Source organism: Euprymna scolopes, chromosome 10 (assembly GCF_053919585.1).
Source record: "Euprymna scolopes isolate OS-2025 chromosome 10, ASM5391958v1, whole genome shotgun sequence".
Classification (NCBI taxonomy): Eukaryota; Metazoa; Mollusca; class Cephalopoda; order Sepiida; family Sepiolidae; genus Euprymna; species Euprymna scolopes.
Genome location: NC_136491.1, coordinates 21,359,617 through 21,380,053, shown reverse-complemented (window position 1 = coordinate 21,380,053; position 20,437 = coordinate 21,359,617). Strand labels below are relative to the sequence as shown.

At 36.5% G+C, this 20,437-nt stretch overlaps 1 protein-coding gene across 1 annotated transcript in view; it reads left to right on the top strand.

Annotated features, from left to right (window-relative positions):
* Positions 1–20,437, top strand: part of LOC145285856 (sodium-dependent multivitamin transporter-like) — a 215,613-nt gene that overhangs the window by 169,628 nt on the left and 25,548 nt on the right. The window contains exons 12-14 of the mRNA XM_080134296.1: positions 438–508; positions 1,794–1,880; positions 18,881–19,086. Of these exons, the coding sequence (XP_079990422.1) occupies positions 438–508; positions 1,794–1,880; positions 18,881–19,086 (364 nt within the window). The remainder of the gene's footprint in view (positions 1–437; positions 509–1,793; positions 1,881–18,880; positions 19,087–20,437) is intronic.

Below are 20,437 nucleotides of genomic sequence, written 5' to 3'. Positions count from 1 at the left end.
GAATGTTTCTGTCGAACTCGGGAATTTGGACGTAAATATAAGGTGGTGCTCGAAAGTCCGTCCAAATTCCCGAGTTCGACCAGAATTCGACAGAAACATTCCCGAGTTGGACAACGAACTATACTTATATACTTTTATCGCGAGATAAAATACCAGGTTGAGAACCTGGCGCGGTCTATCCTTCTCTCGTGCGGAGATGGGACTCTCTTAAGCCGTGGTAAGCACCCCATCTAGTGATGGCGCCACGTTAAAAAATACCTTTGATAGCCTTGCCGACAAGATTTGAATTACACTACAAACTCGTGTAGTGAGTTCAATCTCGGCTGCGGCCGCGCTTGATTGGATTGGATATTTTTATTATTCAACTTTTAATTCGTATCATTTCATTGAAATTACTTTCTTTATATTATTAACGATATTATTGTCTATTTCTACAGTTGTATTCTATGGAATTGTATCGATGGGAATTGCCTTTCTGATATCGATGATCGACGGAACGCTCACCCAGGTATGCATCTACGTACTGATAAGTATATAAGAATACACAATGAATTATTCAGGTCACATCTTATTATAATGGAGATTATGTGTGTGTGGAAGCTTAACTACGTCACTACTCCTTAAGGTTAATGCCTTTTATTTCAGAATTTCATTTTAATTTATCATCAAGAAATAACGTCTCACATTATTTTCACTACTACTACTACTACTACTACTACTACTACAGTTTAATACATAACTTATTTCTTACTAACATGGTTATCCTCCCTTATGACCCCCACTTACTGGCTCCAGGGGAAAATACTCAACTGCCTAATAACAGAAAATGCGGCGATCAAAAGTTGCTTATGATGAGATTAAGCTACAAAACTGCGTCAATCATCTTCGAATGTGAAGAGAAGGATCATATGATTCAACATTGCCTTGTCTGCATCTTATTGCACAACCAGTGCAGCTTCAAAAATATTGCAGAATACAATAAAAATGCAAAAATACTATGTAAAAAATGTGGGAACTGCTTGTACATGATCACATGTTTAAAAAAAATATGCAAAAAAGAAAAGTGGTATAAAAAGCTACAAACTTGTCCCTTGTCATATAAATTGACGTGGACAATAATGTTGTGACTGGTGCATTGCCCTGGTCACCATACTCTGAGGACTGGTAATTTGAGAGTCACTGACCACACCACTCAAAACAGCTTCCTTTTGTTGATGATCATAATCAACCAGTTTTTTACGACATGCAAGCACTTCATATAAACCCTCAAAGTATTATATATATATATATATATATATATATATATATATATATATATATATATATATATATATATATAAAGGGTGTTCCGAAAGTCGCGGGCGGAGTCTCGAGAATTATTAAGGATATAAAAACGCATCTGGTATATTCAGAACGGGGAGAAGCTTCGTATTGTCAATACGATACAAAATGCTAAAACAATGACGTTTGATGACTCAGTATTATAAGGTGATGAGGGTAAAAGATAAGTATCGTAACCATGGAAATGATTGGCGCCTTCTTCAATACCACGATACGAATGAAACGGGAGATTTCTGCCCTCGACTACAGTCGATCAATATATATATATATATATATATATATATATATATATATATATATATATTATTATTTACGTTCGTATCGTGAAATTATTCGAGGAAATAAAATGAGGGAATCTGTTATTTCTTCATCAAGCGATGCATACAATAATTTTAAATGTACACTTACCATGTTTATTTCATGTCAATAATAATCTTTTAAATTATTTATAGATTGGAGACAGCCTGAGTGGTTCCTTTGCTGCACCAATAGCCGGACTAATGATTTTCGCAACCCTGTGCCCTTGGGCCGAAGCAAAGGTAAGAATGTGATTGTATTTCGATATTCATTTGTTGAACATTGAAAAAATTATCCGGACGAGAAAGATTTGATTGCATGTGTGACCAGACGTTCGCGGCCCCGACAGATCGCCGACTCTCAACGTCGTGTATCGTGGATTTTTCGTTCTGGTATTCCTCTTGTGGCCGTCTCGTCATTTTCTCGCTGGCGACTGTCGATGGTAACGCACGTGGTTTCACAAAAGTAGAAATATAATAAATCGTGGAACAAAGAAAGGAAAAACACAAACGCAAATGTTTCACATATAATTGACTTGTGTGTGTGTGTGTGTGTGTGTGTGTGTTTGTGTGTGTGTGTTTGTGTGTGTGTGCGTGTGTGTGTGTGTGTGTGTGTTTGTGTGTGTGTGTGTGTGTGTGTGTGTCTTTTCCCCGTTCTATCGATGTTACGTTTGTCTCTATTTCTGTTTCACAGTCAACTCTAAAACTGTCCAACTCCCGCGACGGGCATCTAGTTGTCAACTAACTGTCTTCTCTATGTTGTTATCTGACATCGCTTCCCCCACCTCGGCTACCGGAAGCTGCCCTTCTCTGTTTTATCACTAGGTTTCTATTGTCCTGCCAACTCTCAAAAGCTCGATCTAAAAATACCTAGAGATTCATTGTTTGTTATTTCCTATCTATTGTTTCCTATTCCTTTGTCTATTGCCCCCCTCTCAGCACTTAGTGGCTCAAATCAACCTCAGGTCCACTTTATAGTATAACACATGAAACATCAACTCTATCTATCGGTCAGCTTATTAGTTCGTTTATTGGTCCATTAATTAGTCCAGTCATTTCTCTGTATATCATAGCGTTCTGGTTGTCGTTCTATCCATCAACTACGCCCATCAGTTTGGTCAACGGATTTTCCTTCAGTTCTGTCCATCTGTATATTCTTCAGTCCATCTATTGCTCTGTTCCTCGGTCCTGCTTATCAATCCGTTCATTAGTTCGGCACCTGTTTTGTCTATTTGTTCTGTCCATTAATCTGTCCATCGCTCTTTTCATCGGTTTATGCATCCTTCTGTCCATTAGTCGGTTCATCAGTTTGTCCATCGATCTATTCATCTATCATTCACTCTATCGCCTTGTCCATCACGGCTTCATAGGCTTTGTCATTCGGTCCGTCCATTGTTCTCTCCATCAGTTCATGATTGGTCTTTCCCTCGATTCTGTTCATTTCTATGTCCATCGATACATCAATCGCTTTACTCATCAGACCGTCAGTCTGTCTCTCCGTCGATCTGTTCCGTTAAAAATAGCTTTTGCCAATTTGATTTGCTTGACACACCTTAAGAAATATCTGTTCTTGTATTTGTTATTGTTATTATTTTTATTGTCGTTAAACTAGACTCTGAACTGGATAAAATCAGGGACATTTTCATTAGTAACGGTTATCTTGAAGATCTTATTAATGATTGTATTAACAAAACGGTTACAGATTTTAATTCACATAAAATATTCGGGCTTTTAAATGTTAATTAAAATTACCATGGATAGGGGATAAGGGTACAAAATTAACTAAACAAATTGTTAGAAGTATTAATTGTTTTTACTCTGTTTCCTTGCGTTTGGTATATACTACTAGACCTGCTTTTCCTTCTTTCTGCAAGGCTAGTTTGCCTTACATCCAAAATAGTAATATTATTTATCAATTTAAATGCCAGTGTAATGCTGGTTATGTCGGGCAGACTTCTTTGCATTTACAGACTTGTGTAAACCAGCATGTTCTATCCAAGATTAGACAGGGTGGGGTATAGCATGTGAGTCTCCCTTCCTCTGCAATATATAATTCAATGTGTCTGTTGTTGATTTTCATTTCTTTGTGATTATATTTGTATGTGTATGCGCGCGCCTTTATTGAGCGGACATATGTATGTATATGTATGTATGTATGTATGTATGTATGTATGTATATATGTATATTTATGTATGTGTGTATATGTATGTGTATTCTTTACATATTTTCTCTTCTTGATTATATGTTTTATATATATATATATATATATATATATAAATATATATATATATATATATATATAAATATATATATAAATATATATATATTTAAATATTTTTTTTTCATTTTTTTTTATTACATTTTCACCCCAAAAAGGCACATTGCCTCTTTGGTGTAGGGGGCTACTATCAGGCGCAGCAACTACTGGGGCACTATGTTGGGATTTGAGCAGCAAGATGTCAGTTCACGTTACACTTGAACTTCTGCATGTCAGTACAGTTAGGGAAGCAGGAACCTAGAATGGAATTCCAGAGTCTAGCGGTTCTGGGGAAGAAACTACTGGAGTAGAAAGATCTTTTACATCTAGGGATCTCTACTGTGTGGGGGTGGAATTTAGCTGCCTGTCGGGTTTGTCGAGGGTGTCTACGTCGTGGGGACACAAGTGTCTGTAGTTCGTCAGAGCATTCACCATTAAAATACTTGTAGAATAGACAGAGGGATGCAACGTTTCGTCGATGCGACAGAGGCTGAAGCTTAGATGCCAGTTCAGGGCCTATCAGTTTCAAAGTGCTCCTTCCAACGATTGAGAATATCTGATTTATCAGTCAGCAATGCCTCTCCATCGGCTGTGCTTAATGGGGAAGCACCACTTTTCTGAGGACCAAATACCTCTCTCAGACCATCATAGAAGGATTTCGTGTTCTTGCTGTCAACAGCTCCCTGCAGTGCAACTGCCTTATTGTACCACCATTTTTCTTTCATAGCTCGGAGAGCTCGTTGTACTTCTCCTTTACACTTTTTGTAGGCCGTGTGCTTCACTGTTGAGTTTTTGTCCTCAATCCAACATTTGTGAGATGAGTGCATTTGGTTAATCAGTGCTTTAACTTCATCGTCACTTTCGTCAAACCAATCCTGGTGTTTTCTTTTCGGTATTCCAAGGACTTCTACTGCTACAGCTTGAGTTGTTTCTCGCAATGCTTTCCAAGAAGATTCAACATCATCAGTTACATCAACACCCTCAAGGTTTTCATCAAGCTTATTGGAGAGCTCAGTTCTCTTTTCCCTGGATTTAAGAGGCCGCACATCAATGCGTTTGGGGACTGTCGATCTTATAACTCTGTGCCTTCGCACATGCAACGACAGCTTACTTCTGAGAAGGGCGTGATCCGAAAGATAGCAAGAAGTGTGGAAAGAGCGAGTGATTTTGAAGTCACTCATATGCTTCCGCTTTGTTATGACGAAGTCAATAAGATGCCAGTCCTTTGAACGAGGATGCATCCATGTCGTCTTCCGATGCACAGGTTGTTGGAATATGGTATTGGTAATACAGAGGTCAAACTTCCTACGGATTTTAAGAAGTCGTAAACCATTTACATTTACCTTGCCTGTGCCATGCTTACCAAGTACACCGGTCCACGACAGATGGTCACTGCCAACACGAGCATTGAAATCGCCAGCAAGAACGAGTTCATTATGGTGTCGAACTCTGGAGAGGACATCACGGAGGGTATCGTAAAAGTCATCCTTCTCTTGATCTGAACTGGCTAACGTTGGGGTGTAACAACTAACTAGCGTCACCCTGGTTTTTCCTTCTAACTCTAGGGAAAGAGTTGCCACACGATCAGATATGCCTTTGGGCAAAGACGATAAGGACTTTGTCATCTTGGACTTAATGGCAAAACAAACACCTGATTGGCGGGGTTCATTTTCTGCCTTTCCTGACCAAAAGAAGTCATATCCACCCTTTTCCTCTCGAAGTTGAGAATTGCCAGGCAAGCGAGTTTCACATAAGACAGCAATGTCAACATCATACCTCTGTAACTCAAGAGAAACAAGGGCTATCTTGCGCTCGGGTGCAGCATCATTATCCTGGAGGTTACGGACATTCCAACACCCTATTGAGAAATTCTTTGTTGAGGTTTTTTGTCGTATTCTATTGTTCTGACTGCACAACTGGATAACCAGACAGCTGCAGCGGGCTGCCAAGTTAAGTGGTGAGCAAGCAATTTTTTTTAGGGCTCCTTTTATCGCCCCCTCCCCGCCACAGGGAAAGCAGTGCTATCCCTAAATAGGGCTGCTTTGTTCCTGATGGAGGACACGAACAGCACAATTGGTCATAGGTTTGTGCTAGAACGGCCATCTACTATCAGCTGCCACTGTGCAGAGATCCGGCTGAGGACTTCCAGTAATATCCTTTACCTGTCCCCGTCGCTTTCACTCCATCCCCAGTGGACTTCTTGTAGGACAATGTGAAGTTTTCATAATGAAATTACGATAAGCTGTCATAAACTCACACAAATGACTTGATTTAAGTGGTGAAGGCTCGTGTAGGACCATCCACACTTTTTTGAACTGTTGATTAGCTCACCCGGTGCAAACCAATTGCCACAGAACAAGCAGACAACAGCCCTCAGGTTTGATGTAAGAGTTTCCTTCTCTTAGTGGTATAACCGCGCCCCAGACACCAACCTGGTAATTTCCTTGTACCGGCGCAAATATATATATATATATATATATATATATATATATATATATAAGTATACATATACAAACACACATGATGCTAGTTGGCCGTTGACACCCAAAAGGGGGTCATTCGCCGTATATTCGCTGTATATATATATGTATATGTATGTGTATATATGTGTATATATATATATATATATATATATATATATATATATATATATATATATGTATATATATATATATATATATACGACCCTTCTGATTTACCATCGTACTTTCATAAATCAGAGTCTATTTTCTGTGGGCTGTTTTTGAACCCAGTCAATGACGGGTACATTTTCTAGTATATATATATATATATATATATATATATATATATATATATATATATATATATATGTGTGTGTGTGTGTGTGTATACACGACCCTTCCGATTTACCCTCGTATGATTGTACCTAATTTTAATCACTTTTTACCATATTATCCTCTTCCATAATTCTCATTTCTTATCTAAATGTTATTGAGCCAGTTTTTCTATACTTGCATTTAGCTTCAAAATGCCATAGACTAAAGTGACTATCTTAATTTTCCCCTTTACTTTTCCTTATTGTTCTGATTATATATATATATATATATATAAATATATATATATATATAACTTTTATTGCTCATCTTTCATTGAATATTTTATATATATATAAACTTTGTCAATTGCTTTATTGCGGGTTAGTAAAATATCAATATTTCCCTTAATATACGTCACAAAAAAGATGAAAATTGTACCATCAAATGCTTGCTTTGAGTTTATTTATTTCCTAAAATTTTATTCAAATTCATGCTATATTCACAAAGTTATGGCATTTTATTTTTTATCAAAGAAATTTTACTGTCCGTCGCTTTATTGCAGATCTCTTACAATGCCAAAATGTCAGGCGAATAAAGGTTTTCGAAAAGCAAAGGATAGTTGCTTGACTCGCAGAAGGATTGTCCATCAAACATTTAGCCACGGAGCTGGAAAGGAATCCTAAAACCTTTGCTGCATTCTTGAACAACCAGAACATCAAATTTAGAAAAATAAGGGCATCAGGAGAAACCTTTTAGATCGTGATATTCGGAAAATTCGTAGGACAGTCAACCGAAACGCAAACAGCACCAGTGCTTTCGTTTTTATAAAAGCTGGAATCGCTCCAAGATACAATGTGTTGAATTCCATTGCAAGGAACATCAAATCTCTTCCAATGCCTCCATTGAGCAAACAACATAGGCAAAAACGAATGGCTTGGACACATAATTACATGAAAAATGTATTTCCAACAGGCCCTATTTAGGGATGAGGTCTATGCTACTTTTGACGGTCCGGATAGATGGATAAAATTTTGAAACCCGAACGAAACTCCGACACGTTACAGAGTCCATTGCCAATAAGGGGGTGGAGGCATCGTGTTTTGGCCGGGAATCATTGGGGGTAAGTTAGTTAGACCATTCCAAGCGCCAGAGGGTGTAAAGCTTACTAGGAATGCGTACACGGCCTTTTTGGATAATCATTTGTCGACATCACGAGATGAACTACTATTGTCACGTCACTTTCAGATGATTTTTATACATGACATTCTGTTTGGGGCGACTGCATCCTTCCCTGAATCTATGGAATTCGTTCGGGAAACTCTCATGACTTGACCACCGTGTTCTCCGAACTTTAACTCCATTGAATATCTCTGATCAATGTAAAAAAAGAGGAGTTTATGAGTTAGGAGAGTAATTTACTTTAAAGGATGCCTTGTGGAGGAACATAGTTGATGTTGCAAGAGCCATAATTCCTTTTCAGTTCATTTAGTTTCTCTGTTAGTGTTAAGTAATCATTCGAGGTTAGTTGTGTGGTTGGTTTCCTAATGTAGTGTAAAGTTTCTGCTAATAATTTCTGTAGGTAGATATCAACATTCTAATTAAGGGCGTGCACGACCCATAGACTTTTAGTTAAACTTTTCGGATGCTTAATTATTATGTAAAGTACACTCACATTAATCTAATTGTTGGCAAAATGTTTTGCTGCTCGGCTAGTTTGGTATAAGCGGCGGACCTTTAAGCTGGAGCTGGAGGGTAATCAGGGGATGGTTTGTACCTTTAGAATATATAAGTTGTTTTATGTTAGCGTCTTCTCCCATGATTAGGGGTCTGTTGGTTCATAGTGAGTATAATTAATTAGTGCTGTCTCGGGACCACTTAGTATCCAATTTCCTTAGTTCATTAATTAATTAAGATATTGAGAGTGACGGGTTATGAGTTTACACTTTCTACTGTGGCGATCGCTATTAGTTTTTTAGCAGTTTATTTAAAGCGGGGTTACCAAAGTGCTTGCAGTTTATAATCGATGTAACTTTTACATTTACTAATTCATCCCGATATCTAAAACTAAGAATCCCATTTCTCCGCTAAACATAGGTAACAGAGTGACGTTAGTGAACTACATGTTTTAGCCTTTTTAAAAAATTTCCACTCAATTGAAGGTGTTTTGTACCGAGAGTGAGGTGTCGGTAGCATATGCTTTATTGTTCACTGATAGTGTGTGGCCATAGGATGTGTTTTAAAGGTCATTGAAGTACTGCCTATGTAGAATTGTTCTGCTTCCGAGTTTTCTACAATGCATATTCTAGCCTGGTATACCACCAAAGATGTGATGCAATTATAGCTTAGTGGGCATTCGGTAGGTTTTTGACAGTTACAGCTCTTTCTATTATCATTATCATTAGAGTCCGTAGTTGGAATGTTCTTCTTTAATATTTTGCTATTGTGCTGTTTTATAATTCTCTTTAGGTTTTCAGTACAACTGTAGCTAAGTTTTAGGGCATTTTTATTTAAGACTTTATGTAGTGTACTGATAGGTGGGAAGTGTATATCTATAAGATGAAGGAATTTATTCCCAAGTTTCGTTTTTACCATTAGGTTGAAGGGGGGGGGTGAACAAAATTATTTTCCTTCCTCGATTATAAGATCTAGTTGTATTAATATTATCGCTATTGTATTTAATGTCGGCATTTTCATATCTGTTATTTTTAGCGCGTTATAAATATTTTTGTATCTATTGAATGATTTAGGTATGTGCTTAATGATAGAGGGTGGGTGGTTGGAGTGAGTGTGAATATATGTGGGGTTTGTGCTTTCCTTAGTGTATGGTTTGTAGGTACTGATAGCTAAATCAAAGGTGACGTTCAGAAAGTTTACTTGTTTAATGTGCAAGTAATTTCCACCTTGAGACCGAAATTCTTTATAACCTTTTGTAATGTTCTTTTGTGTCCGTTATATTTTATGCTTGTGGCGTCTTTAACTATCAGGCCGTCGTCCCTGTATAAGCCTATATCCTCGATTTTTATGTTGTAATCTTGGGTGATTCTATGCAGTATAAGTAATCCAACTAGGTCGGTGGCTTTGCCGAGTTCAGGGAGCCCATCGCTAAATCAAAGAAGCAATTTTGACTATTTTTTGTTGCTCCTCGTTGCTAATAAGTACTCTAGTGCGGCTCTTCATGATTATATCTATATCACTCCCAGGGACATAGGTGAAGTTTTTAGAAGACTCAATAGCCTTCATGAAGAACTTCTTCGTGATGAACAAGTAGTAATTTATGATGTCGAATTGCATGAAGTAGTAATTTATGATGTCGAATTGCATGAAGTAGTAATTCATGATGTCGAATTGCATGAAGTAGTAATTCATGATGTCGAATTGCAGGAAGTAGTAATTTATGATGTCGAATTGCATGAAGTAGTAATTTATGATGTCGAATTGCATGAAGTAGTAATTTATGATGTCGAATTGCATGAAGTAGTAATTTATGATGTCGAATTGCATGAAGTAGTAATTTATGATGTCGAATTGCATGAAGTAGTAATTTATGATGTCGAATTGCATGAAGTAGTAATTTATGATGTCGAATTGCATGAAGTAGTAATTCATGATGTCGAATTGCATGAAGTAGTAATTCATGATGTCGAATTGCATGAAGTAGTAATTTATGATGTCGAATTGCATGAAGTAGTAATTTATGATGTCGAATTGCATGAAGTAGTAATTTATGATGTCGAATTGCATGAAGTAGTAATTCATGATGTCGAATTGCATGAAGTAGTAATTTATGATGTCGAATTGCATGAAGTAGTAATTTATGATGTCGAATTGCATGAAGTAGTAATTCATGATGTCGAATTGCATGAAGTAGTAATTTATGATGTCGAATTGCATGAAGTAGTAATTTATGATGTCGAATTGCATGAAGTAGTAATTCATGATGTCGAATTGCATGAAGTAGTAATTTATGATGTCGAATTGCATGAAGGCGCATTTTTTTTTGGTCTCGATACCCGTTTCAAAATAAATTCTGTTTTTTTTGTGTTTGATGAAGTGTTGCCCATGAATTGGGACTCCACTGAAACATGTATGCACATATGTAACCCATAATGTTTGTATAAAAAAACATACTATATACCAGTTCTGTCCTACATTGAGCACTCTTTAATAATCACGTGAGTTTCATTCGATTTACATCTAGGAAAATAATCGATAAAATCGGTATATATATAACTGTATTTAATATCTAACAAGAAACTAAATAAAAAATATTATAAAATAACAAATTCGAAATGAAAAATAAAAATAATTCGCCCGTACCCATCCTGCACCCACCTTTATAACCACTAAAAAACTATAAATACAACAAGCCTCAAAGGAAAAGATAAAGAAAACAATAAAAAAAAAATCGCCCTTGATGAAAATCGGATACACCAATAGAAAACACCCGAGAAGAATATGATTGAACGACTTTTGGGCGCCATTTTATACAACATTCCAGCTGAAATAAAAAAGACCGCTCGGCGAATGAAAAAGATATCCACAAAAATCGGGAAAAGAATAACTCAGTCGTGTTCAATTAGACGTAGTTATTCTTTAATATATATATATATATATATATATATATATATATATATATATATGTATATATATATATATATATATATATATATATATAGTCATCCACATACAGTACTGTATCGCTGTTTCACAGATCATTAATGCGGCTAGACAAGAAACAACCTCAAACCAGGATATATCTATATTTTTATAAAGTAATAGGGTTCGTGTGTTTCTGTCTGTGTGTACAGCTCTCCATCATCAACGAAATATAAAGGAGGTAAGAGGGGAGATCTCTCCTGGTAGAGAAACATTAGAACCCATTTTAGGATGTTTCTGTTATAGGAGACATAAGAATCAATGCCTAATTTCTTTATATACTAGTCTACAAACCACCCCCATATCGAATGACTTATGCTCATTTGCATATCACATTATATTAAATCTCTTTAACTAATTACCCCGACCTTATTACATATTGGAAATATTCTAATCATTTCAACTGTACTATTTACAAAATCTATTTAACATTTAATTATTTAATATATTTTCATTTAATTTTATATTCGATTTATTTCACTTTACGTATATTATCAAAACAATTCATTGGCGAGCAAAGCTTTTCCGTTTTAATCTTTTATATTTTACTTGCCAATATTATTGAAAGAATACAATTCAACTATCGTAATTTTATATAAATAAACAAAAACAAATATTTTAAAATAAAACTTTATTAAAAAAAAAATAATTTTATTTTTAAATGAAAAAAATCAATTTAGTAAAATAATTGTATTAAACACCCCCAGCCTTGTCAGCAAACCTGTAAACCTATAAAAGTTAACATTTCGAATGTAAACAGTGATTTTTCGATTTTCTTAGCGCTTGCCGCAATTAAAGACAATTAAAACGGAACTAACTTTATTTCCATTCTATTTTTTAAACAACATAACGCTCTCTTCCAGTTATAGCCAATTTTTTTTTAATTAAATAAAACAGGTCAAAATAAACAGATAAGCGCATTTTCTTTTACATTTTTCTTACAACCAACGTTGTCATTTTAACCAACTGCAGGATACCGTTACTTTTGTGGGGTTGTTTTGAAAATGGCACGGAGATTATAATTTCGTTCCAATTTAATCTTTCTGGTCGAGCCTATTTCGAAAGCCTGTCTTATCATAGATTTGAACTACAAATAATTTATTACATTTTGATTATTACTATCTTAAGACTTAAAGCTTATATTTATTTCATTTTTCTATTTATATATTGAATTAGTTATTTCCAGTCTTATTTAAACTTAGTGCTTTCTTTAAACCGGATGAACCTTTTATAAAAATATGAGTTTAACGTAAAGAACACGAACAAGGTTTTATTCAACTGAATTTCTTCCAGTTTACTAACAAAATATATAAATTTAAAAGAGATATAAATAATAAAATAAAAAGGTTATGTAATTTAAAAGAAATACACGTACTCACAAAAGCAGAACTTTTTTTACACATTTTTTTCTTTAAAACCATAACAATGAGACTAACAATTACCTAGATCTTAGTAATTATTTGTTTTAATAGAACTGTTTTAATTGTACTGTTTACTTAGTTAACCTAAGTTGGTATTACATTTATTTTACATTTACTTTTTTTTTTTAATTATTACTTTTAGACTGTGACGTTTACACCCGTAAGTAATGAGTCACACGTAGGTCGCTTTTATTCATTCCTTCGGGACAAGATCAAAGTGTGGTATCTGTTCCGGCAGATGCTGCACTTGAGATAGTTTGTACCAGTCAATGGAGGGAAAACCCTCTATACTGGGACAATTATTATTTTTGGTAACCAGAGTGCCCCCTTTTTGCCTACTTTTAGGGGAGCTGGTTTTTACCTCACATTAAAAACGGCCTTGTGCCTAATTTGCTCAGTGGGGGAGCAAATAAATACCATCTGTTCTTCAGATGCTGCACTTCATTTTCTTGTTCTCTTTCGGTGGAGGAGAAATCCTTCACGACTGAGACAATTTTTATTTTTGTACCTTTTCTCCACGTTAAATAACGACCCTGGTGTCTAACTCTGTCCCGTGGGGAGGCATAGTAAATAGGTACAATATAATTGTTTATAATTGTACTATTCAGAAATATTATTTATAGTTCGTCCATTTCAGTTAGTATACATTTCCTTTACGCTTAATTAATTTACAATCATTAATATCGTTAAACAATTCCGTTTAAAACCGAAATTATGCCACCCAAACGAAGTAGAAACGAAAGTGAGGAAGAAAGAATGGAAAGATTGGAAGCTAATAGACTAAGAGTTGCTGCAGTTCGCTCCAATGAAAACAATTCAGATAGAGAAAGACGTCTAGAACTTAACAGGATACGTCAAAGAGAAAGGAGAGCAAGACTGTCAGATTTGGAAAGAGAAACCCAACGTGAAGCTGACAGAACTAGACATGCTGTAAGGCGGTTAAATTCATCACAAGATGAAATTCAAGAAAGGCAAAGATATGCACTGGAAAGAGAAGCAATACTACGATCGAATGAATTATATGAGGTAAGTAGACGTACACAAGGTCAGTTGAGAGTGGCTCAACGACATCAGAATGAATCGGAAACCCAACGAAGCTTTCGCCTATACCAAGGGCAACAACGAGAGGCTGCATGGAGAGAGAGTATGACTTTGCCCCAGCAATTGACAGAAAACGAGGCAGCTAGACAACGAATGACTGCTTTGAGACACCATGAAATAGAACACTGCAATAGAAAAGGATTGCTCTACAACAAAAATGACTCTCTCACTACAGCTGATATAGGAAAAATGGACAAAGTATGTCAACATTGCTCAGCTGTAAAATTTAAAGGAGAAACCCCTGGTTGTTGTTGTTCTTCTGGCAAAGTTGTGCTTGATAGCTTTCCACCACTGCCTCAGTTGCTTCAAGATTTGCTCTCCGGCAATGGTCCCATCTCTAAAGATTTTCTGCAAAATCTACGCAGTTATAACAATTGTTTTGCAATGACATCATTTGGTCACAAAATTGTGGCAGTACATGGGTGGAATCCTTCTTTTAGAATTCGAGGCCAGGTTTGCCACCAGATTGGGAGTCTTTTACCACCTGAAGATGAAACAGCAAAGTTTATTCAAGTCTACTTCTTGGATAGTCTGGAAGAGGAACTACATAATCGGGGACGTGACAGTAGACTCAATAGAGACATTCTCCAAAGTCTGACTGAATTTTTACATGAGAACAACAGCTTCATTTGTCAGCTGAAAACAACAAAGGAGAGGATTGAAGAAGAACACTTGGTAGAACATAAAGTTGTCATAAGGGAAGACCGAAGGCCGCAAGAAGAGCATCCACGGCGATTCAATGCTCCAACAACAACGTATGAGATTGGAATATTAATGGAGAATGAACCAACAGCTAACCGGGATATTGTCTTGCGTTTTAGAAATGATACATTAAAATGGATCTCCGAACTACATCCCCTCTACGATACTTTAATGTACCCGTTAATGTACCCCTATGGTTCTCCATCTTACAACATCTACATGAAGGCATCCAATGGGCGAAAAGTTACCCAACAGCAATTTTATTCGTACCATTTAATGACTCGGCCTGGAAACTATTTTCTCTGGTACCGAAGGCTATTTCAACAATGGCTGGTGGATGTGTACTGCAAGATTGAAACAGAACGTTTACAGTTCCTGAGGCGTGAGCAACAGACCCTGAGAGCTGACAATTATAGCAACTTGAGAGATTCAATTCTTAGGGAGGATGGGAATCCAGAACAGTTTGGTCAACGAGTTGTTCTTCCGGCAACTTATACAGGAGGCCCTCGATACATGTTTGAGCGTCAAAGTGATGCCATGGCATATGTTCGGCGAATGGGCCGAGCCGACCTCTTCATCACGTTCACAACAAATCCAAAGTGGACAGAAATTACAGAAAATTGTCTTCAAGGGCAAGACCCTCAGGATCGTCCAGATATTGTTGCCAGGGTTTTCAGGCAGAAGCTAAAAAAGTTACTTGAATTTATTAAAAAGGGAGGATTTGGCAGGTTGAGGGCTTTCCTGTACAGTATTGAATATCAAAAAAGAGGACTGCCGCATGCACACATCCTCACCTGGCAGGCCCCAGAGGACAAACTTCTACCAGAAAAAATGGATCTCTGCATATCTGCAGAGATCCCTGACAAAGAGGAAGATCCTGATCTTCATGCTAAAGTGATGGCACATATGGTGCATGGACCTTGTGGACCATTTAATCCAAATTGTCCATGTACGATTGACAACAAATGTTCCAAAAAATACCCAAAAGAATTTCTTCAGTGTACCGAGCAAGGCCAAGACTCTTACCCCAAGTACAGGCGAAGAAAACCAGAAGATGGAAGCCAGACTGGTACAATAAGGATGAAGAGAAATGGTCGGTATGTTAATCAAGAAATAACAAACCAGTGGATTGTTCCGTACAACAAGGTCCTCCTTCAGCAGTTCAACGCTCACATTAACGTAGAAATTTGCAGCTCGATCCAAAGCATCAAATATGTCCTCAAATACGTGAATAAAGGATGTGATCAAGCAGTGTTTGAACTACAAAGAACTGATGGAGCAGCTAACCAACAAGGCCAAGTACAAAGTCACATTGTGGATGAGATCCAGCAGTTCCAGAATGCAAGGTATGTCGGCAGTTCAGAGGCGGCCTGGAGGATATTGGAACATCCCATCCATGAACATTTCCCCCCAATTGTACAACTTTCTGTTCATCTTGAAAATGGGCAGAATGTCATGTTCTCAGCTGATACTGCTCTGGAACGAGCCCAAGGTCCACCGCCTGCCACAACTTTGACACCATTTTTTCAACTCTGCCATGAGGATGACTTTGCAAGGGGTCTCAAATACGTAGAAGTCCCTGAGTTTTACACTTGGAACAAATCGACAAAGAAATGGATGAGAAGAATGCGTGGGGTACAAGTTGAAGGTGCTGAAAATGATGATGTATGGAAGGCACCATGCATTGGGAGAATCTACACGATTAGTCCAAAAGCAGGGGAGTGTTATTTCTTACGCCTGTTGCTCAATGAGGTTGCTGGTCCAACTTCATTTCAAAATTTGCGAGCATACAATGGTCAGGTGTTTGAAACATACAGAGCAGCGTGCCTTGCTCGAGGCCTTCTAGAAAATGACCATCACTTGCATCAAGCAGTAGGAGAGGCAAGTGCCACTCAATCACCTTCAAATTTGCGAAGCCTATTTGTGATAATTTTAACAGCCTGTGAGCCAAGAAATCCTCTTGAGATCTGGATGGCTTTTCGTGATGTAATATCTGAAGACATTCTTCACAGATACAGGCAAGAAGTTAACAATCCAGAAGCAGATTTTAATGAGGACATCTACAATAAAACTCTTTGTCTAATTGAAGAAAAAGTTCTCCTTATGTGCGGTCAACCATTGGCAAGCTATGGATTACCTGCACCAACGCAAGGGAGAGATGAAAGACTCGCGAGAGAGTATCAACGTGAAGTTACTTATAATCTTGAAGAACTTTCCCTACAAGCAAAAAATATGCAAGAAAAACTGACCGATTCTCAAAGAGAAGTTTACAATTCATTCATGGCAATGTTGGAAGCACAAGGTGAAATGAACAAAAACATGATGTTTCTTGATGCTCCAGGTGGTACGGGCAAGACTTTTGTAATCAATTTGATCCTTGCAAAGATTAGATCCATGAGAAAGATTGTGCTTGCAACAGCATCCAGTGGCATTGCTGCTACTCTACTACAAGGTGGCCGCACTCTTCACAGCACTTTTAAAGTACCCTTGGATACTCATCGAATGGATCAGCCAGTTTGCAAAATTACTGGTAACTCAGCCTTGGCAAATGTAATTAGAGACACCTCTGCAATCATTGTAGACGAAGCTCCAATGACGCACAAGAGTGCTTATGAAGCAATTGACCGAACACTGCAAGACATCACAGGAAACAAGAATCCCATGGGTGGCATTCCAACCTTATTTTGCGGTGATTTCCGTCAAATCCTCCCAGTGGTTAAAAATCGCACAAGGGCTAACATTGTCAATGCAAGTTTGGAACAATCCTATCTCTGGAGGCACGTTATAGTGAAGAGACTGGCTACTAATATGAGAGCCTATATCTCTGATAACACAGCTACAGCAGACTTCTCAAAATTGCTTCTCCAAATCGGTAATGGTCAGTTTCCTATCACTTCTTCACCTGACACAATTAAGATTCCAACTGCGCTTGGTAAATGTGTCGGTAATCAGAAGCAACTGAAAGACAAAGTGTACCCAGACCTGCAAAACAATGGAAAATCACCGGATTGGCTTGCTGAGAGGGCTATTATTTCGCCATTAAACAGCAATGTGAATCATTTGAACAATTCAATAATGAATGAATTTCCAGGAGACACAAAGCAATACAAGTCAGTTGATTCGGCTACTGATGAATATGAAGCTGTTCACTACCCTGTGGAGTTTTTAAACTCTTTGGAGATATCTGGAATGCCTCCACACATTTTAAATCTCAAAATTGGATCGCCAATCATGATTCTTCGATCCTTGGAACCGCCAAAAACAACAAACGGAACCAGATGTGTTATCACCAGATTGCACACCAATGTACTTGAGGCCACCATTTCCTGTGGTCCCTACAAAGGCGAAACTGTTCTACTGCCAAGGATCCCCTTAGTTCCATCGGACTCAGAACTTCCATTTAAATTCCGGAGACTCCAATTTCCTGTGAAGGTGTGTTTTGCAATGAGCATAAACAAAAGTCAAGGTCAGACATTTAACACCATTGGCGTAGACTTGACATCAGACTGCTTCAGTCACGGTATGTTCTACGTCTCCATCAGCCGGACAGGAAGTTCAGAAAAACTCTACATTCTGGCTCCAAATCAAAGCAGCAGAAATGTAGTTTACCCTGAGGCTCTTCAGTGAAAAGTTCGAGAAATGGATATGAGGAAAAACTGACATGATCTGATTGTGGTAAGTTTTTAGTATTGAATGTGCAAGATAAAATTTAAGCAAGAGTTGAAAATTACTTCAATGAAAAATTTACTATGTAACATCAAGTAACCTTCCTTTTTGATGAAAATGTTTTGTGAAGTTCCTGATTGAATTTCAGTCACTACAAGAGGTAGTTAAAATGTTAATCACCTTATGCAATCGTTGCTCTTACAACATCAACTTACTGGAAAGGTGCCCACAGATTTTGGTACCCGAGTGCGCAACAAAGCTCCGTGCGAAGCACGGGTATCTTTGCTAGTATATATATATATATATATATATATGTATATATATATATATATATATATATATATATATATATACATATATATATCCTGGCTTCAGATTGTTTCTTGTCTAGCCGCACTAATGATCTGTGAAACAGCGATACAGTACTGTATATATACATATATTATGAAATAATATATTAAGTTAGAAGTGAAAGCTGATAATTTTTTCAAGTTAGATAAAACGTATATACCTACTTACGACAAAAAGCTAGTTGACATATACATATAAGTATTTCTGTGTTCTTATAATATAAATATGTAGAAAACTGCAGATTTACTTACACGATGTTTTTCTGTGTGTGCTTCGTAGTTTTGTAAATTTTGTTATTTAACTCTTTTTAGGGCGCATTAATTGGTACCATTGTTTCTGTGATTGTGACCTCATGGATCGCCCTAGGCTCTGTCTTTTCTACAACCCGATATCGGACACGTCGCTTACCACCAGCACCCATTGATCATTGTTCTAATTTGAATATAACAAGTGAAATGCTAGACACAATGAATAGCCAGTTGACAACGATGGCAAACGAGACGTCAGAGCAAGTTATGTAAGTAGTAATCAGTTATAACTTTAAATAGTTCAGTGTTTAGCGGATATACAAACACACACACACACACACACAAACACACACACAAACACACAAACCAATTTTTGAGATTTATATAATATAACAGGAGAACTAAATCTAAATTTGTTTCTTAAAATCGATTTCGGTAATAATAATTCGAAATCAATTAAATTAAATAAATTATCGATACAAATCAACTTTGAATAATAATTTTGAATAGAATACTTAAAACAATTCTTTTGCTAAAAGCATTAACTAAGATACCGCTATTTAGTAGAATCGATTTTCCTTAATGTAATATGCAAATAAGGTTATATCTTGAGCGTATATTTTGCAAGAATCATACTATATATATATATATAGAAATAAATGAAATAGGAAAGAATAGACCTTTTGTATATATAAACTAAATTGTGGACAAGCAAACAAAAAAAGCAGGAATACGAATTTATATATAGAGATACGTGTGTGTGTGTGTCAACTTAGAAAATTATGTAAGAAGTAACCAGGTATTACTTTAGTTCAGTGTTTAATTGAGGAAAAACTAACTTTTGGCACTTTACTCAAACTTAAACTATTAAACAGGTAAATTGATGCTTATACCAAAGGCAATACTATATTATATGTGGGGAAAAAGGGAGATGATCCATCATACCAGCCTTACAAACATCCGACTGGGACCCACGGCTGCGGGCGCACATGTGAAGCCTTAAATTCATACTAAATAATGATTCTCGATAAAAGTTTTAGTAAAATATTTCTTGGTAATGTCCATTAATTAGCAACTGTACATGTCATTAGGAATCAACTTAGAATAAATGATTTTATTGCCATCAATCTTCAAAACTATAAAAGAATGAAATTCGAAAAAAGGCACTTTATTAAACATAAAATAGATAATCATGAGTCAATTCTTTACATTGAGCTACTGATTTGAGAAAACATAATGATATAATACAATCAAAGATAAGTTAAACATGTACAAAATCAATTTATGGACAAAATTAACTTAATTATTTATGAGTATAATTTATTTAGGGGATCTGGGTCATTAATATCCATATTATTTGTGTCTCGGACATAAGTATCCTAGTTCAGAAGTTTCCTAGCTCTTAATTAACATTTTCATTTGTGTACCAGTAACAGAAAAAGAGAATATCCACACTGATTCATGATAATTCGAGACTCCCTAGCGCTTTCGATTTATTCTTAAATCATCGACATATGTTCAAATAAATGCTTAAATCATCGAAACAAAGTCATCTAAATTCTTAAATGATCGCAATAATGTAAAATAAATTCTAAAATCATCGAAATTCGGTCAAATAAA